Source organism: Mustela nigripes, chromosome 11, assembly GCF_022355385.1.
Source record: "Mustela nigripes isolate SB6536 chromosome 11, MUSNIG.SB6536, whole genome shotgun sequence".
In the NCBI taxonomy this organism is placed as follows: domain Eukaryota; kingdom Metazoa; phylum Chordata; class Mammalia; order Carnivora; family Mustelidae; genus Mustela; species Mustela nigripes.
In genome coordinates, this window is record NC_081567.1 from 38,250,292 (window position 1) to 38,273,385 (window position 23,094).

A 23,094-nucleotide genomic window follows, 5' to 3' on the forward strand; every position below is an offset into this window, starting at 1 on the left:
AAGCTGGAGGCGACAAGCCACTGACCGACACAGGGAAGTTCCCAGCTGCCCCAGAAAGGAGACGCACACAACTCTCGAACGGAAAAGGGGCCTCCCGGATGGCAGCGTGGGGGCTGCAGAGGTGGGGGGCCAGGGTCTATGTGTGGACTGGGAGGTATCCTAGTCATCCAGAGCCTAGGGAGCCAACCATGTCCCCCTAGGCAGGTGTGTGTGTGTGTGTGTGTGTGTGAGAGAGAGAGAGAGAGAGAGAGGCTCATCCTCTGCTTGGCTCTATGCCCACACTTGGGGCCCGGGGACACCCAGATGGGTATCTGGGTGGTGGGGACACGTGCCTGCCATAGGAGGGCCTTCCTCTGAATCCTCCACTCCCTTGACCCTGGATTGGAGGATGCAAGGCCCCTCCTCTGACCACATCCCAGCCAGGAAGGATAAATGGGCAGGGGAGAGGGGGCTGAGTTCACAGCAGCAGTGGTCGGCCAAGGTAAGCCCCCAATCTGAGACCCCAACATCTGGGTGTCGCTGCGGAACAGAACAGAGGAGCCCCAGATCCAGAGCATTGAGACCCAGCCCCCTGGACTTGAGCGACCCCCTGATTCCGGGGGGCAGGAAGCGTCACGCCATCCGCACACCATACCCTGCAGACCCCAGCCAGGCTCCACTGCCCCCACCCCACACTGTTCCTTTCAGATGCCGAGTCTGCTGGCACTGGCACTGCCCCTCCTGGGGAGCCTGGTCCATTTGGCCCCTGGTGAGTCCTGACCTGGGCCTGCCCTGGCCCTGCCCCCTCACTCCGCACGCCCAGCAATGACTGGGTGGGTGGTGCAGAGAAGCCCGGGGTCGGGTGGGGCAGGGAAGGGCCCCGGGCCAGGCCGTGTCCTGTGCTAAAGGCGCTTCCGTCCCCAGCTTCAGGCCGGGCACTGGAGCGAGTGGGCATCGTAGGGGGGAAGGAGGCCCCCGGGAACAGGTGGCCCTGGCAGGTGAGCCTGAGACTCCATGAAGGTTACTGGAAGCACATCTGCGGAGGCTCCCTCATCCACCCGCAGTGGGTGCTGACAGCAGCGCACTGCCTGGGACCGTGAGTGACCCTGGGGCCTCGGGGGGCTGGGCTGCCTGGAGATCCCCTGGAGCAGCCTGCTCAAGCCCCGGGGGGCCGCCTGCTCTCCCCAGGCACGTCACGTACCCTGAAGAAGTCAGGGTCCAGCTGAGGGAGCAGCACCTCTACTATGAGGACACGCTGCTGCCCGTCAGCCGGGTCATCGTGCACCCCTCCTTCTACATCACCGAGAACGGGGCCGACATCGGCCTGCTGGAACTCGAGGACCCGGTCAACATCTCCCACCACGGGCAGCTGGCCACCCTGCCCCCGGCCTCAGAGACCTTCCCCACGGGGACGCCATGCTGGGTGACAGGCTGGGGGCACGTGAAAAGTGGAAGTGAGCGTCAGGGGCAGCTGGAGGGCTAGGGTGAGCAGGGGCGGGTCACGGCCCTGATCCAGCCTCTGGGACCGCCGCTGGGGGGCTCAGGGCCATGGTGGCTTTGCCCTCCTAATGTTGTGCGCTTGCCTTTCCCTCCAGCGCCTCTCCCGCCGCCATTCCCCCTGAAGCAGGTGAAGGTGCCCATCGTGGAGAACGGCATTTGTGACGCACAGTACCACCTTGGCCTCAACACTGGGGACAACACACAGATCGTCCGTGAGGACATGCTGTGCGCGGGGGGCCACAAGAGGGACTCGTGCCAGGTGGGCCCTCGTGTCCTCCCCAGCCCCCACCTCCCACTCCCCAAGCCCCCACTGACCCGATCCCCCCCAGGGCAACTCCTACCAGGTCCTCTCCCAGCCCCTCCTCCCTCCTCCTCACGTCCTCCCCCAGCCCCCAACCTCCTGCCTCGTGAGGCTCCACTGACCCGTCCCCTCCTCAGGGCGACTCCGGAGGGCCCCTGGTCTGCAAGGTGAGGGGCACCTGGCTGCAGGCGGGCGTGGTCAGCTGGGGCGAGGGCTGCGGTCAACCCAACCGGCCCGGCATCTACACCCGGGTCACCTACTATCTGGACTGGATCCACCAGTATGTTCCCAAAGAGCCCTGAGCCCAGGCCCCGGAGCTGCCACCCAGACGGGTGCAGAAACCAGCCCGCTGCTGTCCCACACCAGTGCCCAGGCGGCGTCCTTCCGCCCACCTTCCCCATGCCTTGTTGGGGAGCCCCTGGTGGGCGCAAACCCTCATTAAAGTGGATAGAAGCAGAAACGGTTGTCGGTTGTCACCACGGCTTGAGTCGCGCGGGTCACTGAGGGAGAGGGAGGGGGTCCAGGGCACAGCCCCGTGTCACTGCTGTCAGCGAGGGTCCTGAGCACGGGGGGGTTGCTGCGAAATGCCCCCTACCCAGCCCTTCAGATGAGGGTTCATTCTCAGCTCACGGTTTCATCTCTTGGGGAATGACATCGCCCATTCGGAATGGGGAGAGCAAGGCAGACTCTGAAAAGATGTTTGTGGGGACACCTGGGCACTGTGAGGGGGTTGAGAGTGGGCACCGCCCCATGCCCTGTCCCCGATTCCCCGCACACTGTCACGTCTCACAGCCGCGCCCACTCCTGTCCCAGGCGGCCGTCCAGGCTGCTGCAGGGTGCAGGCTGTCCGCACTGGGGCATCTCAGGACCACGTGGCTGTGGCCGTTGCTGTGTGCAACCCCCGGTGATGGTGGCGTGTGTGGGTGGGGGGCTGCTGAGGTGTGGGGCCTGCACGTCGTCCTCCCCTCTCTAGATGGGGCCACCGGCTCTGGCATGCTGCCCTCCTGGCCTCCCACAGGGGAGGGGAGTGTGCCCGTTCCTCCCCACCCTGCCGCCCTCCTTGCTGGACTGGGTGGTGGTCTCGTTTCGTTTTTAGTTGGTGTTTTCTGGAGTTTGGATGAGCGCAGTCCTTTCAGCAGGAGGTGGCCTCGTCCTGGGCGGGGGAGGGGAACGGCTGTCCACCCACACTGTGGCAGCACCACAGCCCGGGACCCTTCCAGAGCCCCCACCCCTGCACACAGGCGCCCGGCCTGGGGGTGTTCCGGCATGACCCTGGCCATGGCCGGGTCGCCGCTGACGCCCACACGAGGCGTGTGTTCTAGGTTGTGCTGCTTCGCACTCGGGGTTATGGGGCCCCTCACCCTGTGGTCTGGACCCCGGGAGCCAGGACGCGGACTCCTGCTGCCCGCCAGGCCCGCTGGGAAGAGCCGGTCGCTGATGCAAACTGTTCCTGTCCTCTGCCGATCGAGGAACTCCTTCATTTTCGGGTCCTCTAAAATGGGGGGCTAACGTCCGCCTTTGGGGGTACGTGTTCCCTCGGCCCCTGCTTTTCTGTGTAGACACGGTCGTGCGCGTGAACATACAGAGCGCTGAATCAACAGCTTGTTTTGGGGAGTTTTCCGGGCTCTTCAGGCCAGAAAGAACTTTCTAGATTCAACATTCACCTCTCTCCTTCCAGTTGTTGGATGCAAAGATGCACATTTAACCTTGGAGAATTGACCTCTGTGACCTCTGGTCATAGGAAGTCAGGGGCCTGCTCTTCACCGTCTGGCGCGCATAGAGCCCTTGCTCTGCTGGAGCCACCGTGACAGACGAGGTCCTCGGCCCGTCTTCCCTTGTGAGCCCAGACTTATCACCGCGGTTGCGTGTCCACTCCAAGACCATGAAAGGAAGGAAGAACCCGCAGAGCTCACTCCTTCCCCCACCATCTCACCCCTCGGGGTCCCTTTCCTTGATTGTCAGCCTCATATACGTACACTAAAACCTTTTTTAAAAAAAGATTTATTGGAGAGAGAGAGAGAGGGAGAAGGAGCAGGGGTTGGGGCAGAGCGAGAGGCCCGAGTGTGGACCTCCATCTCATGACCCTGAGATCCCAACCTGAACTGAAACCCAGTCGGGGGCCCGACTGCACCCCCCCAGGTACCCCCACACTTAAACTTTAAGAGTAGGTTGTGGGGGGTGAGACCAAGGGATGAGATCCAGAAGGGATGGACCCGAAAGCCCCTGGATTCCTTGAGATGGGAGTAAGGGTCCCAACCTGGGGAGTGGGGAGGGGGCCTCGGACCCCTGGCTTCCCCATCTGGTCCAGGGAGCTGAGGAGCGCAGCCCATCAAGCAGGGGCAGGCGAGAGGCCTTGTACTGGGGAAGTCAGGCCACCCTTGCAGGGCAGGCTGAGCCCGAGGGGGTCGACCCTCCCACCACCACCGGGCAACAGAACAGGAGACCCCGCTGGGCTGGGAGGGCATCCACGGGGCCAGAGGAGGGGGGCACCTTGGGACAGGACAGCCCCCAGGAGCCGAGTGAGGGGGTGCTGCTTCGCACTCGGGGTTACGGGGTTGTAGGGAGAAGGTTCCCCACTAGGGGAAGCGAACTGAGCCAGGACAGCGAGGGCCCTGAAGTCCTGCCTGTGGGGATGCGGGGATGACTCTGGGGGTTCAGGGGTCCTGGGCTGGGCTCCTCCAAACCTGCCCTGCTCCCCAACACTGGGTACCATCAAGGCCTCCTGGGCTCCAGGAAGGGTGGCCTGGGCCGAACTGCTGCCACCCCAACCAGGCTGGCAGGGGCAGGTGCCCCCTCTCCAGAGACCCACTCCCCAGGTGGGGGGCCATCAGGCTCAACATAGACCCCGCACACAGAGGTGACCCACTGTTGTCCATCATCGGGACAAGCGCCGAACACACCTTCTGAGCCTCCGCTCCCCGCCAGAGGGAAACAAGTGTGTGCCCCGAGAACCCACACCCTGAGAAATAGTCAAGCAACCACCCCGTGCCTTAGTTTCCCTGTCTCTAAGAGGGGATCGCTGACTTAGAGGGTCTCATAGGGACCCTCCCACCTGTCCTGCGACCTGCAGCTGGGCAGGGAGCTGGGGGCGGGTGCAGGCAAGTTGGGACCCTCCCAGGGCTGCTCAGCGGTTCAGTCATGAGGCCCTGGCCACACGGAAGACCGTTAGGAAGGGCCCGCCCTGAGCCAGGCAGCTGGGCGCTGTGCCCATCTGATGTGCGGTGGAGACCATGGGAGCCCAGGGCGGATGTGGGGATGGGGAGTCTGGGGATGGCTTCCTGGAGGTGGGGGGGCATCGATCCCCACCCCCGCCTGGCTGAGGAGGAAGCCACAGTTTGCACACAGGGCACCTCGGGTCTGACTTGGTCGTGCTGTGGTCTGTGTCCCTGAGCCGGCCACTCATCACCAGATGAAGCGTGGACAAAAACCCACAGCTTCGGGGTGTGCAGGAGCAGGTGGGGTCTGCCCCTTGGTCCCTCCTCTGCACCACAGGTGTATGGCGCTCCCTCTACCCCCCGCCCTAGGCCAAAGCATGCAGGGCTCAGGTAGTCCCCTGACCCAGCAGGACCCAGCCATCATGAACCTGGGGCACTGTGAACCCCTGCCCAGCTGGTACCTGATGGGGGACCCTGTGAGCAGCTGGGGGGGGGGTGGAGGGCAAGGGCTTCTGCCAATTCTGTGGGCCTCTGGCTGAAGTCACTTTTCCAGCAATCACGGAGCTGAGCCCCTCAGCTGGACACCCTGGCCCCAGGAAAGCTGTGGCTGAGAGAGATTGGGGTGACCTGGGGGCTGAGACAAGAGAGAGTCCCTGTAGGCTTGGTGTCTGCCCTGCCCATTGGGGTCAGAGCGCAGGATTCTGGCCTTAGCCAGGTGGGGCCTCCCGCCACCCAGACCACCCCCCCAAACCCGGAGGTGGCTGTGGTGGGCCACAGCCAGGTTCCTGCTTTGCTGTGTGGTGGGAAGGGCCTGGAGCCCACCCTGGAGCTAGTCTGCACCTGGCTCAGCCGTCAGGCAGCACGGTCACAGCCATCGCCAACAGGGACCCCAAGTCCTACCCTGTCTGAGCCATCGGTACCCACTCTCATGCCTTCCACGAGCTCTGGGTCCTGAGAGGCCAGCACCCTGCAGAGCCTCAGCAGCTCTCCCCAAGGGGCGCACGCTCTGCCACCCCTCCATGCCTGGAGCTTGGCAAAAACTTGCCCCGAATTTTCCCCAACATGTGAATGGTAACATGTGAACTTGGCTCCTACTGGGAGCCTGACTCCTCCCTCAGCCACCAGAGGGGACAGGCCGAGCCTCTCGGGGACCCCATGGCTGGTGGCACAGCCGGCCGCAGCCCCGCATCCCCCAGCCCTGCTCTTGGCAAGGCGACGGCTCGCCACACTCCCATGCAGTGGTGGGGGTCCCACCGGCGGTGATCCAGTGCGTTTCTTAAATAAGTTAATATTTATTCCATTTGGCTTTGCCTCCCACCCCCGCTTCCATCCCCTTAAGAAGCCAAATGTCCCGTATCATATTATTGCAACGTTTAACCTGAATTTATGAAAGAAAGAGCCACGAGACGCAGGGGGTCGGCGGACACCTCAGCCCAGGCCCAGGTGGGGGCCGTGCAGGGACCCCACTGCCCCACGACGCGGGCATTTCTGGAACACCCGAGGGCAGAACCGTGGGGCGTCAGAGACGGTGACAAGGAGTGGGGACAGACAGGTGAGAACTCAGACTGAGTGACAGTGAGCGTGGCTGTGGCGGCCCCGGGGACCAAACTGCCACCCAGACGGCACAGGTGGCCCCAAGCACGTGTTCCCTAGAAAAGTAAGTGGGTGTGAGAACGGGGCGCTGCCTGGCAGCCTCAGACCGCCTCCTCCCGGTCGTTTCCCAATCTCTGTGGCGAGGGCACAGCAGCTGTCAGGGCCCCTCACCAGGCGTCAGCACGGCCTCAGACCACGGTGGTGAAACTCGGAAAAACCCACCGGCTCGAGTCGGCAGGCTGAGGGGCAGTCCCCCGCGCTCTGCTCCACCCAGACCTGGCGTCTGCCTCCCTCCCCGGGCGGACGGCCTCGCGGGACTCTCTGCTGCAGCGGGGCCTGCACTGGGGACCACGCACAGCCCTGCCCGGGGCTGCCACCTCGCCGGGTGCACACCGGCCCTGCTGCTCAGACCTGTGTGGCACCATGCCCTGAGCTACACGGGCCTGTCTACACTGTCCCCGGGGGTGGGGGTGGCTGGGGGAGACCCGGCTTTCTTTGGGGGACTCTGGAGGACTTTGAGGTGCAACCCCCATTCCTTCTCTGGGGGGTCGCTGGAGGAAACAGGAGGCTCTGTTTTGTGGGGTTCAGGAGGCACCGTAGCCCCTGAGAAGGAAGCCCTGGATTCTGGGGCCACATTGTGGCCACCGTCCAAAAACGGGCCTCCGCCAGGACCCCCCACGTCCAGCGGCTCGAAGGCGAAGTTGGGGACGGTCAGGTGTTCCGCGCGGCAGGCGGCCTGTGCCCGCCGCTCCCCCTTGGCACCAGGGTCCACCCCCGCCCCCTCCATGGGCTCCAGGGAGTCCCTGTGCAGCACGACCTCACAGGATGGGGTTCGCCGCCGCAGAGTGGTGCTGCTGCCCTCGGCTGGGGGGGGCCGTGCCGTGCCCTCGTCCTCCACAGGGGGGTCCACGGAGATGCAGGGGGGGCTCATCTTCTTCTTTCTGCGTGCCCCCAAGGCTGGCTCGGCCTCCGGTGCCCGAGACTTCACCTCCCGAGCCTCTGGGGGCCCGTCCCCGCCCCCCTGCTCCCCAGAGGCCCGCCTCTGCTCATCCGCCTGGCTCGGCTGTTCCAGGAAGCCCTGGGCGTCCATGCCGTAGAGCCCACACAGGTCCGGGTCTCTGCCTCCCCCTCCGCGGGCAGTGGGCGAGGCTGAGGGACTCCGGGCCGAGCTGGTGATGTGGCTGACCTCCTCGTCAGCAGGATCTGGGGTCTCGGCCTCCTCCCCTCCTGGGGCCAGCGGCCTACTGGAGACGCAGCGCTGTCCAAACGTGTGTTTGCGCGTGCGGATGCTGCTGGGCCGCGGGGACCGGGGTGGGGACCGTAGGGAGGGCCCCAGGGGTGCCTGCCTCACGGGGGTCTTCCCGCCAGGCTCCCCCCAGCCCGGGCCACTGTCCCTGGGGCTGTCAACGTGCCCTTCCTGTGAGTCCATGTGCATGGCCTCCTGCAAGGAAGGAGGGATCGGATGCGGAAGGCTGGGCAGGACCCGACCGGCAGCCAGGAACGCAGTCACTGTGCTCCCCAGAGAAGTCGCAGACTGGGCTTACGTGCCCTGGACGAGGGATCAGGGATCAGCCCTGATATGTGGCTGAGAGGCACTGCGGCATGGGGGGAAAGGGGAGGGACGACACTCTGGGCCCAACCCTGCCTGTGCCAAACACAGGGCTCGGAACCAGGCTGTGTGCAGATGCTCTCCACAGGCGCTGGTGATGTTGGCGGGACCGTGAGGATGGGGGGCTGTGGGGCTGAGCCCCTGTGGGTGGAGCCTCACCCTGCCCAACACCACCCTGAGAACAGGGGTTGTGGGGAGGGAGAGGGTCTGAGGCTGTGGGGCTGGAGTGGTCTGTGGGTACAGGTGAGGCTTGGGGGTGCTGCCCAAGGAGATGGGGTCCCCAGGGCCCTGCACTCTGTCGCGGGTTCCAGGGATGCACTCCTGCTCTCTCCTCTGGGGTCCCAGTCCCTCCTCCTTTGGATGGGGGGGAGCCATAGCACAACCCCCAGGTCTGGGCCACGGACCTGGGACAGCTTCTCCTACCTGTCTGTAGAGCAGCCGGCTGAGGCTGGGGGAGCGGGCTGCACCCCGCTGGGACAGGGCGTGGAGCGTGTCGCTGTCCCGGGCCGGGGAGAGTGTGGCTGTCGAGGGGACCTGGAGAGAGCTGCAGGGCTCCCCGGGCGGGGGGTGCGCGGAGGTCACAGGGCCTGGGGCAGGAAAGCGAGCGCCCTGCAGTGGCCAGCACCCCACCGAAGCCCATCCCACCTGTCCCACCTGTGTCCCTGGGTCACCTGGAGGGGCCGTACCAGCGGCGTCCGCTTCCCGCGGCGGGCGGGGATGTGGGGCTGAGGCGGGCGCCACAGGCCGGAACATGTAGCTGTCGTTGGGCAGAGACAGCACCCTGGACACGGACACCTTGCGCACCACCAGGAGGCCAGGGGCGTCCGGGCTGTGCGGGGCCACAGGCGGGGGGCCGGCTGGGGGCCCTGGGGCCTCCTCCAGGTCCGGCTCCGCGTCCAGCTCCGCGTCTTCGCGGGCCTCCTTGTTGCTCTCCTCCAGGTGCTTCATGAGCACGGCCACCACCACGTTGACCAGCACGAACTGGGCCACCAGCACGAAGGTGACGAAGTAGATGGGGGAGATGGCGGGCAGGTAGCTGAGGCAGTGCTTGTCCTCGCGGGCGCACTCCCGCAGAGTGTCCTGAGGGGCAGGCCGGCGGCTCAGGGACTGGGAGGGGTGCCCCGCCTCCCAGCTCCCAGCCCCCAAGGGGCGCCTTCCCTGGGGAGGTGGGCACCGCCGGGCCCATGCTGGTACCTTCATGATGCCATTCCAGTTGTCCCCGGTGGACACGCGGAACAGCGTGAGGAAAGCCATGCCGAAGTTGGAGAAGGTGGCGTGCCGGCTCAAGCCCTCACACGGGTTGTCCTCACTGCACTCTGCGGGGAGATCCTCGCCCCGTTAGCCCACGGGCATGGCAAGGGCAGGGCACACCCGGCCCCCAGGGACCCCACTGACCCACGGTGGGCCCTGCCCTCCCCTGGGGAGAAAGCTCCCTTCTCTGAGGGTACAGGGCCCAGGCGGGTGGGCACGGGGCTCTCTGGGGGCTGCGTCCTTTCACAGCAGGGGCGGAGGTGGGGGGGAACAGGACTGCTCCCTTCGCAGCAGTGGAGGCTGCCTCTGGTCCTGGAGCTTCAGACCTGGGGCTTTCCCAACGGACATGGTCCCTGTGGGTCCACAGGCCAAACCCTCTGGGGCAGCTGGGCATGGCTCAGCCCCAGCAAAGGGCTCCCATGCTCCCCAGCCTGCTTGCGGGGTCAGCACGGTCTCCGGCCTCAGCAGCAGGACAGGGAAGAGGGAGGCACTGTGAATGACGGGCCAGGCCCCGAGTCTTCAGGGCTGGGATCTGGGGCACCAGCTGCTGAGCCCTGGGCAGACCTGAACTGGGATGGACATGTCAGCCACCTTGTGGACAGGCCCGCTGGGGGTGGGGGGCTGTTCAGCTAGACCAAGTGCCCAGGAGATCTCCCAAGGGCTCTGTGGTCACAGGAAGCCCTGCCAAGTCCCCGCCCGGAGCCTTGGGCCTGGGGGAGGAGGGAGGACAGGGGGGCGGGGTCTGTAGCCCACAGAGCACACGGAGTTCAGGGGAACTTGAGCATGCGTTCGTGGCTGCACAGGGCGTGCGCATGTCCACGTGTGCACGCATGGAGATGCTCCCTTGTGGGTCTGCCCGGCCGGCACCCAGGGTCCCGGGCTCGCGGGTGCGGCTGTGCACACTCACCAAGTCTCCCGAACAGCTCCACCCCCAGGGCAGCATAGATAAAAAACAGGAGCATGAAAAGTAGGCCGAGGTTCCCTACCTACATGGGAAAGAAGCAGAATGAGGTCAGGGGCCGCCCCAGACCCTCCCCAAGCCGGGCACCTGGTGCCCCGCCTCGCTGGCCTCCCCCGCGTCCCAGCCAGGCTCCCCAACACGGCCTCCTGGCTTTCCTCTGGACCCATGTGTCCCAGCACCCGAGCTCTGCAATCCTCCTCTCGTCCGGCCTGATGCCCAAAGCCTCCCCCGCGGCAACCCCACCTCGGTGCCTGCTCTCCTCACACCTACCCTGCACTCTGGACCCCGGACCCCACTGCCCACAGCTCCTCTGCTGTTCGGACCCCACCGGCCCTGCACAGGGCCTGCCTCCAGGCTTGGGGGCCCCGCAGGGTCAGCCGTGCAGATGGAGGGGGCCCCGAACCCTGTCCCCGGCCTGCTTGCAGGTCTGGCCTATCCCCCCCTGGCTCGGCAGGGCATCCGGTGACCCTGTCCCCCTCCTCCCCTCTTGTCGCTCCCACAGACACAGGCTGAGGGACTGCTGAGGGCGTGGCTGGGACCCACTGAATGGGGGAGGCGGTGAGGTGCCATGGGGGTGAGTGAGTGGCCGGACACGGGGACAGCCGCCATGGTTGCATGGACGGACAGGAGGACACAGGATGGCTGAAAGGCCGGCAGAGGGACTGGGCACAGTATAAAGACGACCCGAGTCTCCTTCAGCTGAAGAGGCCACAGAGCATCGGGGCTGGCGCCGTAAGCGCACCGAGGGAGGACCCAGGGTCGGGGCCGGAGAGGAGTGGGACCAGCGGCCGACACGTGGTCCCCTGAAGTCTGACGAGCGCATTGGGACCATGTTCCCTGCCCGCCGCATCCAGAGCTGGGCTGGGGGCACTAGTTTCCACTCCTTCCCGACAAGCTGAGGCTCAGAGAGCGCCGGCTCCCGTGCCAGCACATCTGAGCTACGCCTGAGGATGTGAGCACCACCGAGCATGGCCCGCCCGCGGCTTGTGCTCCTGGGGGTGTCTAACGCGCGCCCTCCGGCAGAGATGGTGACCCAGCCCGCGCCGTGGACCTACCTGGGGCAGGGCTTGAACCACCGTGTCCAGGAGTGCCCGCATGCCGGTGGCCATCTTCAGCAGCTTCAGCACTACGGCCGGGAGCCAAGCATCAGGCAGGGCCGTGTGGCCTGGGCCGGGCGGACCCTCCCTTGCTGGGGGCGAGACCGGGGGCCCCCCACCCCTGTCCCTTAAACTCCCCGACGCCACACAGTCCCCAGGCAGAGGCTGCAGGGTGAGCAGAGGAAGGACACTGGGCTGGGGCCGGGGAGCTTGGCAGCAGGGCCACCTACCCTGCCTGCCGGCCTCGGGGTACTGGGAAGGGCCGGCAGGCTGCCTACCGCGGGCGATGCGGAGCACACGCATGATGCGAATGATGGTGGGGTTGATGGGCAGGGCGGCGCTCATCTCGATCTCCTCCAGCGTGATCCCCATGATGGACAGCAGCACGATGGCCAGGTCCAGCTGGTTCCACCTGGGCCGGGGGCCGGGCAGGCTGAGCACCGCCTCCCTCCTGCACCCCCCCGCCTGGTCCCCATGCTGCTCAGGTGGGCTTGAGGGGAGAGGAGGGGCGCGGCTCTCGCCTGACCTTGGCCGAAGGACCTTCCTGGCCCCGGCATGGCCCCACACACCTGTCCTTGAAGAACCTCCGGAACCCGAAAGCCACCAGCTTCAGCGCGGCTTCGAAGACGAAGACGACGGTGAACACGTAGTTGCAATACTTGAGGGCCTCGTCCAGCGACTGCGAGCAGAGCGTCAGGCTGCGGAGGCCCCTGGCTCGCAGCACCCCTGTCCGGCTCAGCCTGCCACCCTCTCCTCTGCACGCAGGGCTGGGTGAGGCCCCCGAGGCACGGCCCAGAGATTCCCTTGTGGTGTTCTGAGCCCGCCCAGAACCCCGGCCCCCCCTGCACTCGGCCCCTACCCACTCGGCAGACCCAGCTGAGACCACTCCCTTCCTCCGCAGAGGTGGGGCGGGGAGAGCAGTCCCTTCTTTAGAGCAAGGCAGGGACACAGATACAACGTCAGCACAATAAAAAGCCCAGCGCCTTCCACTTGGCCAGTTCACTCCTGGGCAGCTGGGCTCACAGATGTGCCCCCAGCCAGTGTTTCCAGACCGTGGGGAGGGCCCTTCGGGGCTGGTGGCCCTGAGAGCGTCACCCACACCACACCTCCACATACCCTGGGAAGCCCAGGCAGGGCTTGGACAAGGCCGCAGACCTGGGACCCCCGGTACTGATCCAGGCCACCCCCCTGAGCACCGGGCCCCACCCGCACCCCGGGGGGCCTGTGTCCCCACAGCGGCCTTGGAGGCAGGCTGAGCGGGCATCTCCAGGCACCGGGCCCCACCTTGGGCTGGTTGTAGTGCTCCATGGACATGGTGATGACGTTGACCCCAATAATGAACGTGATGAAGAGATCAAGGTAGTGGCTAGTGCACAGCGCGTGGATGGAGCGGCGGGTCGGCGAGTAATCCGCGTAGTAGGGGCGGCGCTGGGCCTCTGCGGGGAGAGCGTGTCTGTGAGTTGGGGTGGGGGCTGCCTGTGCCCCGGTGGCACTGGGATGTCCCTGCTTGTCTGCTGGGAGGGGTGCAGCATGGGGACTGCCAGGGGAGGGCCCGGGCTCAGACACGAGGCATTTACTAGAGCCGGGAGGAAAGGAGTTCTCCAGGAAGGGGGGCCCTTATAGGTAGAAAACGGCTCCCTGTGAGCCCAGCTCCCACTCCTAGCTGGAACCACAGGCTAGGGGCTGGGGCAGGTCACTGTGTGATCTCCTGGGAGCCCGGGCCCTGGGACAGGTGCTAGGAGTGGGCCAGGCAGCGGAGATCCCACCTGGGCCCTGGTCGGTCCCCATCCCAGCCAGGGGGTCCCGCCACGTCGGGGTGAAGACACCTTGATGATGGACACTGAGCAGACAAGGGCCTTCCTAGGTGCAGGACCAGCCCGATCCCCAGCCCCAGCGGTTGCTAGGCACGGGGGACGCTGCCCCCTGTTCCACCTCAGCCTGGACCGAGCTGCCTCTGGTCACCAGGCCCACAATGTCTCCCCTCCTTGTACTCTAAGAGCTCAGTGGCCACTCCCTGCTGCCTGGGCTCTGCCGAACCTCTGGTCCATCTGGCGCTGATGCCACGACCTGGGGAGGTCCTGTGCTGGCCAACGGTTCTGCCTGCACTAAACCCTTTGGAGCTTGTCAAAATCCACTTAGCACTGGATGAGGGCACAGCTGCCACCACTGCACACGGGAGCAATCCTGGGCCACAGAGCCCCGCGCAGGCAGCGCCCAGGGTGACAAGTGCTACAGCTGTCCCGGCCGGATGGCTCAGGGCCTGGGAGGGCAGGGCTGATGGGCACTGACCCCTCCCTGGGACCCGCATGCCCCTTGGGCTGGCGTGCGACCACTAGAGATGGTTCAGCTCGTCAGGCCGGCAGCCAGGCAGGCGGAGCAGCCACAGGCGGGCAGGGGTCCCAGAGCGCAGAGCTGCAGGCAGGCATGCAGCCAGGCAAAGGGTGGGACCCAAGCTCAGAGGCAGCAGCACAACACCGGGCAGGTGAGCCAGCAAATCCTCTTCCCTCCCACTGAGGCTGGTGCCCAACCCCCGCCACCCCGTACCTGTCCGGCAAGCAACCCCAGCAGGCCTGGCACCAGAGCCTGCAACATCCACCCCTCCCCACAACTGCCACGGAGAAACGGAGGCCGGGTCCGCCCACAGCCCCATGCGCAGAAGCGGGGGCTGACACATGCAGGGCAGGGGTGGGGGCAGATACCTGGGCTGGGGAAAGTGCCTGGAAAGACAAGGAGATGGTCTGAGCTGGCCTCGGTGGGGTTGGGTGAGAACTCCACATGGGGCAGGCCGGGCGAGGACACTCAGCAGGCCCCCTGCTGCCCCCAAGCTGACTGGGACTTCCCTAAGACCCTGACTAACTCTGGCAGCTTCGCTTGCTCGACCCGTGGCCCGCGAACTCTCACGGGCGCAAACCAGCCCCTACAGCCACGGCCGTGAAGACCACGGGTCTCGTTCATGTCCTGTGCTACTCGGGAGGAGGCCCCCTCCTCCTGCCACACGGCTCTCCCTGCCCCGGCCCGGGCATCCAGGGGATGCTGGGGTGCTGGGGCCGGGAGCCCGCCTCTCAGCCGGCGCCCAGATCGCAGGGCATGGGGCACGGGGCGCAGGGACCGACCACCGCCAGCAGCGCCTTACTCCTGCGCTTGCGCTGCAGCCGCCGCTGCCGCTTCTCCTCACGCCGCCGCGCCTCCTCGGCCTCCTGGTGCTGCCGACACTTGTGGAAGTTCTCCACCACGACGCCCACGAACATGTTGAGCACGAAAAAGCTGACGATGAGCAGGAAGGAGATGAAGTACAGCAGCATCCAGGGGTTGTGGTTGGGCACGGGCTGCGGCACACAAGTGACACGTGGGTGCCTGCCCCCCACCCCTGCTCCGGGGCACCCCTTCCCAAGGACGGCGCATGCCCTCCGGGGTCAAAGACAGAGCCCTGAGATGGCTAGAAACTCTGAGGCCGTAAACCAGCCTCCTGGGAAAAGGTTCCTCGAGATGCCTGGAAGCTGGGGGACAGGGGGTCCCCACGGGAGGTGCGCGCTGACCCCTGCTCCGTACCTGTTGGTCTATGCCCACAGCATCCAGCCCGTCATACATGATGTTCACCCAGCCATCCTTGGACGACAGCACAAACAGGGACATCAGTGCCTGTGAGGGCAGAACAAGGCTGGTCACCACAGCTCTGCATCTACCCAGGGGACCACACCACCCAGGCTGACCATGGTGCTGGTCCGCGCCCCCACCCGCGGCCCTGCGCACCTGGCCCAGGTTGTCGAAGTTGTACTTGCGCCGCACCCAGCGGTAGTGAGCCGCCCAGCACTCAGCCTTGGTAGAGATGTTCCTGGTGTCCGCGCCTTCGCAGTAGTAAAACTTGCCTTTGAAGAGCTGACCATGGGGCAGAGATCACCTCGCGGCCTGGTCCCGTGCCCCCGGCCCCCCAGACCACCCCCACATGACCCCCTCCGGGCTGCCGGCCGCTGTGGACCACAGCCAGATGCCCGGGGCAAGAGGGGCGCGCACCTGCACCCCCAGGATGCCAAAGATGATGAAGAAAGCACAGCAGATGAGGACGATGTTCCCGATGGGCCTGAGTGAAGATATCAGGGTCTCCACCACCAGCTTGAGGCCTGGAGCTCGGCTGATGACCCTGGACGAACACAGCAAAGGCGGGTCCCTGATCCCAGCCCGAAGCCCGTGCAGGCCCCGCCTGCCTCGGGCCGCGGCCCCGCGCCCCCTCCCCCCCCCCCCCCCGCCTCGCCCACCTCAGGGGCCGCAGCGTCCGCAGGAGCCGCAGCACGCGCAGGATGCCCAGGATCTTGGCGCCCCCGGCCGAGGCCATGGCTACGATGATGTCCACCAGGGACACCAGGACCAGCAGCCCATCCAGCACGTTCCAGCTGCTCTGCAGGTAGGCGTGACTGCCGGAGACCAGGCCCAGGGCCACCACCTGGGAGGCACAGGGGGGAGGAACGCAGGTGGGTGGGGCGTTCGAGGAGCACAGAGGCTGGGGGCTGCTGGGTGGGCAGGCGGGGATCCCCCCAGGCCTGGTACCTTCACCATCATCTCAGCCACGAAGATCGCCGTGAAGACGTAGTTGGAAACGCTGAGGAAGACGCGCTCCTGCAAGCACAGGGCGGTGGGACGGGCTGGTCGCGCCCCCTTGGACCCCCCCCAACTCCCCCAACTCCCTGGGCCCAGGAGGGCGCCTCACGGTGCTGCCTGGGTCGATGTCGGGCCTCTCTAGGGCGATGGTTATGCAGTTGAGGAAGATGAAGACCAGGACCACATGATCGAACATCTTGTGGGCGATGATCTTCTGGCAGGTGACCCGGAACCTGGACGGAGGGGCGGGGCCAGTGAGCCGCGGGGGAGGGCCCGAAGCAAGGCCCACGTGGTGGGGACCGCAGGGGGCGGAGTCGGTTCCACGCAGGCCCGCCCCGCAGCCGGCGCGCCCCGCCCCTCACCTGTTCTGTGGAGAGAAGAGGTACAGGGCCCAGGGCTCCCGGCTGCGACACCAGGCGGGCTTGTAGGGTTCCAGCACCTTGTGCAGGCGCAGGCAGCAACTCTGGGGGTGGAGGGGTACAGGTCCTCAGGGCCCCTCCCTGCCAGCCAGCCCCTGGGCTCCCAACTGGCCCACCTGGGACACTGAGACCCACATGGGGAGTCCATGGAGACCCCATCCCAAGCTGACCTCCATCTTGCGGAGCTTCCCTGGGCAAGGGGAGTGCCTCCCTGAGGGAGCCCTGCCCTCCTGCCCATCTGGCTACTCCCCTTGGCCGGAGGCCAGGCCCTGGGGCAAACCTGCTCTAGAGGTCCCCATGGAAGAGCTGTGGCCACGTAACCCGTTGAGCAAGGCTCAGCCAGTCCTGCTCCGCCCACCCCTGACCTGGGGCAGCCGAGACCCCACGCATCGCATGCCCCCAGTCCCTGTCTCTCCGTTCTGCTGTGGGGAACGGGTCCACAATGGGAGGGAGGTGTGAAGACGGGCCTTCACTCACATCCTCCACGTCGTCCTCGAACTCAGTGGGATCCTCCTTGTGGCTGTCGATGCGCAGGAAGAACTCGCCGGGCAGGGCCAGCACCTGCCCATTGCAGTCCTGGGACTTTGGGGGCAGCAGCGCAGCCGGCCGCGGGGGCCGCACATCCAGGCTGCTGTGGTGGTCCAGGGACTCAGCACGCCGCAGCGGGACGGGGCGTGTCTCTGGGGAGGCCCCTGCCCCGGGCCTGCCATCCTCCGCCTCCTCGTCTGTGCTGCCCTTGCCCTCCCCAGACAGCAGGGACTCACGTTCCCCACACTGGCTCCGCCGCTTGAGGCTGGGTGCGCGGCCCAGGCTGTTCCAGCTAGAGCGCCGGCTGCTCCAGGCACTGTTGGGGCCCCAGTGGGCGCAGGGCGAGCTTCGGAGGCTGGACTGCGTTGGGGGATAAGGAGTGAGCAGGGCCAGGGCCCCGAGTCCCCCCACATATCCCCGGGGCCCTGGCCACAGCGGCCATTCCTGACCAGCAGCATTCCTGTGAACACCGTGATGGCACCTGCAATGGATCGCCCCCTTGACTACACAGATGACTGTGTCAGGGGAGCACCCAGTGACCTGGCATTTCAGCATGTCCCTGTGGCACCAAGCCCATCCCCTGTGAGTTAGAGACACAGGCAGCCAATGTCTGGGGCCAAGATGGGCTGCAGCCGGCCACCTGCGGCCGCTGTGGGCTGGGGGCAGGCACAGGTGCTTATCCACGAGCCTGCGCCCAGTCTCGGGCCGGGCATCCTCACACAAGGCGCCAGTGGCCAGGGCGGGGGCCCACATCAGCGCTGAGCGGGCAGTGTCTGGGGTGTGTAAAGACAAACCAAGAGGCTGCGTCAGGGTCAGGGATCTGGCTCCGCTGCTTCATCCTCCCTCCTGTCACTCGCGTCCCCTTCCAGGGAACAGCTTGGGCTGGGCATCCCCACAGGTGCCTGTCCCCACCTCCCGGCTGGATGCGTCTGCTTGCTGGCTGCCCGCTGGCTGCCCAGGGCCTCCGCAGCAGGCACAGGAGATCCTGTCTCCACAGGGCACCCCTCCCCCTCCTCCGCCCACCCTCCCCGCCTTCAGAAGCAGCTTCTCAAGCATCCCTTGGGTCTGCAGGAAGCCCCGTGGCTTGGGCTCTGAGGGACACCTGCCCCGCTTCTGTCACGGCATCTTCCTTTCCCCTTGGACGTGCGCTCTGTGCCTGCCAGCCTTTAGCCTTCACTCCGGTCAGGAGACAAATTCATGGCCTGGCGTTCCGCTGGAGAGGACGGGGCCACGTGGTCCCGCGTCTGCTCTACGCGTTCCTGCGCCTGCTCTACGCGGGCTCCTTCTGCGAGAGCAGGAGCTCCCGGCCCCGTTTATAGAGACAGAGCGGTTGTCTCCGCTTGGGGACAGAGATTTGTGCAGTGTGACTAGGGAGTGTGTGGGGGCCCACACTCCTCCTGGGGAGAGGCCATGAAGACCCAGGTGAAGGGGGTGCCCTGAGGCCGGGGCAGGGAAGGGTCCCTACCAGCGACTTCTGGTCGCCCAGCTGGGGGTCCACAGAGCTGCTGCTGCCTCGCCGCGAGTCCAGGAGGCCGGGGGCCGGGTCCAGGTGCGGGGAGCTCTTGGGGGTGGGCATGGGTGTAGCCGCCGTGCACATGATGAGAGGAGGGGGCAGGCTGCCTCGGCCCTCTGGGTGCCCGTTGGGGGTCACAGCCAGTGAGTACATCTTCATCTCTGGAGGGAGAAGGGGATGCTCGCCCTGCGTGGCTTCCAGGAAGGGAATGCGCTGGCCCAGAGCCTGCCTGTGGGAGTCCCAGCTGTCCCAGTCCCACTGCCCACGCGCTCACCAGTGGCCCGGAGGTCTGAGAACTTATCAAAATCCTCCTCCAGGTGGGTGGACGTCTTGTCATCGTCTGTGTCGGACCTGTTGGCATCCCCCTGCGCCCCGCAGAGCGGGAGGCAGAGCGGAGTCCCCTTAGGTGGGAGCCATCTGTGCCCAGCATGCACAGGCGGACTCCCCCAGGGACAGCCGGGCCAGTCTGCAGGCAGGCGTGGCCGGGAGCGCTGGGCCTCTGAGTTACCACCGGGGTTGGGGGGGTGGTTGCAGGATGGAGCAAAGCCCCCTCTCTACAGTGGTCCGGGCGGGACTCCCACTCCTCCACCCTCCACCCCTCACCTCTGCCTGGAAGCCCTCCACCAGGATAGCCACCAGCAGGTTGAAGAGCACGTAGTTGCCGAAAGTCATCAGCGCCACGAAGTAGAGGGCAGCCCAGGAGGAGGTGGAGGCCATGCCGTTGTAGAGGACCACGTTCCAGTCCTCCTGGGTGAGGATCTGGGGGGAGGGGCCGTGAGGCAGGGAGTGCAGCCAAGTCCCAGTTGGTGGGTGGCAGGGGCTCAGCACGGTATCTCTGCAGCGCCGGCCTCAGACAGGCCCAGGCACACCCTTGGGGGCTGGCTGGAGCAGGATAGTGGCTCTCCTGGGGATCACTGTCCCGTCGGGGGACGCCTGCACACGGTTTACCTGGAACACAGTGACGATGGCCCACAGCAGGGAGTCAAAGTTCTTCCTGTCCGGGACCGTGTCTCCGGTGTCTGTCGTCAGGCTGAACTTGCAGCCAAAGAGGTGCATGCCCAGGATGCTGAGGGCAGGGCAGGGGTGTGTGAACTCAGGAGGGGTGCGGGGAGGCAGGCAGCAGTCACCTCCACACCTAGCGGCTGCTCCACCCCCGCTGGCCCGCCCCCAAGCCCTCCTGGCGCCCAGGGCCCGGCCTTCCCAGTGGTTGGCGTGAAGACGGAGCCCGGGGTGGGAGGGACCCGGGGTGCCCATCTCCCAGGCCAGCTGGCCAGCTGGCGACTCAGACGTCCCCGCGCAGGGCCGGGCTGCGCCCACCTGAAGATGAAGATGAAGAGCGTCAGCAGCATGCAGAAGGTGGCCACGTTGTCCACGGTCTTCATGAGCACCACCAGCTGCCGCCGCAGCGCCGGCAGGAAGCGCACCAGCTTCAGCACCCGCAGCAGCCGGAAGGTCCGCAGCACCGACAGCCCGCCATCCGCCTGCCCCACGATCTCCCACACGCTGTGGGCCGGCCGGGCCGGGGGTCAGCAGGGGCCCCTCCTTGTCCCGCGGCCTTGACCATACGGCCGAGAAGAGGCACGGCCGTATCCGGGAACCCAGGGGGCCAAGGGACCATGGCAGGATGGCCAAAGCCCGCTGGCTAACTGCCGGCCGCCGGGAGCTGCTGGAACTCGGGCTCTGGCCTTCCCCACCCTCCTCCTTCACAGACAGCTACCTCCCTCCCTGCTGGGGGGACCTCTGGACTCAGAGAGCCCTGCTTCCTCCTGGGGGAGGGTCACCCCAGATTTTCCCCCTCCTTTGTGTTGATCTGGCTGCAGCTGACGCCACCCAGGCGAGGTGGCCTTCCTTGCAGGGGCTGAGACCTGAGTGACCTCCGGCCAGGCGGCTGAGCGCCTACTCTGTTCCTGCAGGGAATGGCTCCCCCGTGTCTTAGCAACACCTGCCCGAGAAGCAGCGGACTATGTGCAGCTGCCAGCAGGGAGGGACGTGGCCCGTGACAGCTGGTGCCCGACTGGGGCTCAGCTCTGTGGGGCGGGGGGTAGGGGCGTTCGCCTGACCCCAGAACTTCCTGGGCCCCCGCAGTCCAGCTGGGAGGCAGGGGAGCACCTGATGACCACGATGATGCCGTCAAAGATGTTGTAGGGGTTGTGGATGTAGCCCAGCGGGCCACAGGCCAGTAGCTTCAGCAGCATCTCCAGGGCAAACATGCTGGTGAAGACGATGTTGCTGATCTCCAGGGCGCTGGTCAGCTCATCGGGCTGTGGGCGGCGGGGAGGCCGTCAGGGCCCCTCCACGGCTCCCACCCACCAGGGACGAGGCCTCCCTGCCACCAGGAATCCAGGAGCAGGCAAGGCTACATGCAGGCAGCACTGGGGGGCAACCTGACCTGGCTGCCCCCCGGGAGAAATTGGACCCGTGCTCTGACCCCGACTGTCCCCGGCTTCCCGGGAGCCCTGCTGGCCCAGCCCGGCAGCACGTCCAAGCTCCGGAGCAAGAACGGGCCATGGGAACTGAGCCCTGAGCATTCGCTCCCAGGTTCCAGGGTGGGCAAAGGGGACCCCAGGGTGCACAGGGCATGGGAGCCACCTCAGATCTGCTGCCGCAGTGTCTGGTGGCCTCACACACCCCTTCTGGGGGCAGAGACCACAGGGGCCTTTCTTACCGGGGACACGCTGGCTCACCTGTGTGTCCGCACTTGCACGTGTGTGTGCGTGCCCACCGCTAGCACCAACATTCCCACTCATGTGCTCGCCCAAGCACTTCCCAACATGGGGCCTGCCGCTTGCATACATGTGTGTACTCGTCATGTGCACACGCACACGAGAATGCGGGCGTATACGTGCACAGGTTTCTCCTTACCAGGGACTCCCCCGAAACCTCCCGGTCTCCCTGCCTCGACCTCCCTGTACCCCTGCCCCAGAAAGAGCCTCTCAACACGGGGCCACCACAGACTACTGCTGCTCAGATGTTCCCTGAGTTGTTTCAGAGTGAAAAACATCACTTAAACAACTGGAAAAGCCCCAGGAGTGGGACTCAAGGAACACCCATTTGGTCACTAAAAATGACCCAGCCTGGTCGCCAGAAACGACCCCCTCTCCCTGCCAAATCTGGCTACTGCCCCGCCCTGCTGTGGTCCCCGTCTGGGGCAGGGGCCAAAGAGGCCCAGTGTGCACGATCGAGAGCTTCTACGGCTGCTAGGGCACCAGAAATGACCCCAGCGCCTCCTCCTGGGGGCCAACCCATGCTCTGGCCTTTTGTGAGCATGCAGTGGTCCCACCCAGTGGTCCCAGCTTGTAGAAGGGGTGCCCCCTCTGCGAGAGCTAAGCCAGGAGCATCCCGTCCTCAGAAGCACCAGATGCCCTTGGCCCTGCTGCCTCTAGTCAGTGCTGGCACCCCGGACCCTGGGTCAGGAGGAAGCTCTACGCGGGAAGTGTGGCGCGTGTCCACACTCGCTATCGACAGAGCCCTGGCCCAAGGAGATGCGAGCATCTCTCAAACAATGGACAGAAACCTCCCGCGGCCAAGCACACCTGCCCCGACACAGGCCCTGCCCCGCCACCCCGCAGCCCTTCTGCAGGGTCCCACAGGAGCACGGGGTCCCCGGGGGGCACGAGGGCCATCCCAGCCCCTCCCTCACCTGCTCATGGTACTCCACGCCCATGCTCAGCGTGTTGGTGAGGATGGCCACCATGATGCCACGGTTGAAGTACTTGCTGTCCACGATGCGGCACAGCTTGCCACTGAAAGCGGCCCACGCGTGGCCGAGCCCACCCTGCTCGCCCGGGGCCGCCCGCCGCTGCGCCCGTGGCCGCGTGCTGCCCTGGCCCGGGGCGTCGGCCGCTGGGGGGGCCCGCATGGGGTCGCGGCGGTCCCCGTGCCGCACGTCCTGTGTGAACTCATACACTGCGTTGCCTTCTGAGCCTCCACTCTCAGAGTCGCTGAACTCGAGGTCCGGGTCGTCCAGGGCGCTGGCGCAATATGGACAGTCCTTCAGCTCGCAGGTCAGCGTGCCTGCCTGGGGGCTGGGCAGGGGGCAGGGCACGCTCAGGCCTGAGAGGTGGCTGGGGGCCCGGCCCAGTCCTGCGGGGAGAAGGGCACGGGCAGGGTCAGGCCACAGCCTGATGGGGCTCCTGTGGGGTACACCGGGCGCGCAGCTCGACCAGTAGCAGAGACGCTCTATCTGCCGGCAGCTGCGTTGTCTGTGGAAAAGGCACGCAAGTGCCATTCTCGTGCCCACATTGGACAGGTGTAACGAACGTCAATGCCCTATCTGTCCCAGCGTGTCTGAACCCTCACTGCTCCGATCCGAGGAATGCACACACCACCCAGGGCCCACCATACGGCTTCTTCATGCAAAGTTTCTGGAGCCAGAGGCGTGGCTCCCACCAACGGCCTGCCACGGCCTCCAGGTGCCACAGCTCCGGAGCCCTACAGGGTGGGCTGGGCTGCAGCACACACACTGTGGCGGGCTGGCCACACCCACCCACCTGCTCCTGATGCACTATGGCCCGCACCCCTGCACACCCCACCTGGGAACGCCTCTCGGTTGTGTGGGACCCAGTGTCCCTCCGACTGCTTGTCCGAGGAGGGTG

General features: G+C 66.1%; 2 protein-coding genes across 3 annotated transcripts in view; one reads left to right on the forward strand and one right to left on the reverse strand.

The window, feature by feature from the left end:
• The first annotated feature begins 442 nt into the window (after nt 1-442).
• LOC132027064 (tryptase-like) lies at nt 443-2,240 on the forward strand. Its single transcript, XM_059415758.1, has 6 exons — nt 443-481; nt 688-748; nt 904-1,075; nt 1,168-1,433; nt 1,575-1,738; nt 1,918-2,240. The coding sequence occupies exons 2-6, from the start codon at nt 688-690 to the stop codon at nt 2,080-2,082; spliced, it is 828 nt and encodes a 275-aa protein (XP_059271741.1). The 5' UTR covers nt 443-481; the 3' UTR covers nt 2,083-2,240.
• A 3,761-nt stretch (nt 2,241-6,001) lies between these two features.
• Nucleotides 6,002-23,094, reverse strand: part of CACNA1H (calcium voltage-gated channel subunit alpha1 H) — a 56,081-nt gene continuing 38,988 nt past the window's right edge. Inside the window, exons 9-34 of one of the 2 annotated variants that reach the window (XM_059415754.1) lie at nt 22,140-22,582; nt 20,609-20,760; nt 19,817-20,002; nt 19,448-19,565; nt 19,103-19,258; nt 18,774-18,864; nt 18,452-18,660; nt 16,936-17,346; nt 16,402-16,502; nt 16,149-16,272; nt 15,989-16,057; nt 15,700-15,884; nt 15,458-15,584; nt 15,197-15,322; nt 14,996-15,085; nt 14,580-14,772; nt 14,146-14,163; nt 12,731-12,882; nt 12,016-12,125; nt 11,725-11,858; nt 11,401-11,475; nt 10,296-10,370; nt 9,332-9,453; nt 8,824-9,217; nt 8,561-8,724; nt 6,002-7,969 (exon numbers count right to left, since the gene is read on the reverse strand). In XM_059415754.1, coding sequence (XP_059271737.1) covers nt 6,962-7,969; nt 8,561-8,724; nt 8,824-9,217; nt 9,332-9,453; nt 10,296-10,370; nt 11,401-11,475; nt 11,725-11,858; nt 12,016-12,125; nt 12,731-12,882; nt 14,146-14,163; nt 14,580-14,772; nt 14,996-15,085; nt 15,197-15,322; nt 15,458-15,584; nt 15,700-15,884; nt 15,989-16,057; nt 16,149-16,272; nt 16,402-16,502; nt 16,936-17,346; nt 18,452-18,660; nt 18,774-18,864; nt 19,103-19,258; nt 19,448-19,565; nt 19,817-20,002; nt 20,609-20,760; nt 22,140-22,582 — 5,033 coding nt within the window. In that variant the 3' untranslated portion in view covers nt 6,002-6,961. The remainder of the gene's footprint in view (nt 7,970-8,560; nt 8,725-8,823; nt 9,218-9,331; nt 9,454-10,295; nt 10,371-11,400; nt 11,476-11,724; nt 11,859-12,015; nt 12,126-12,730; nt 12,883-14,145; nt 14,164-14,579; nt 14,773-14,995; nt 15,086-15,196; nt 15,323-15,457; nt 15,585-15,699; nt 15,885-15,988; nt 16,058-16,148; nt 16,273-16,401; nt 16,503-16,935; nt 17,347-18,451; nt 18,661-18,773; nt 18,865-19,102; nt 19,259-19,447; nt 19,566-19,816; nt 20,003-20,608; nt 20,761-22,139; nt 22,583-23,094) is intronic. The other variant, XM_059415755.1, reaches the window with a different exon arrangement.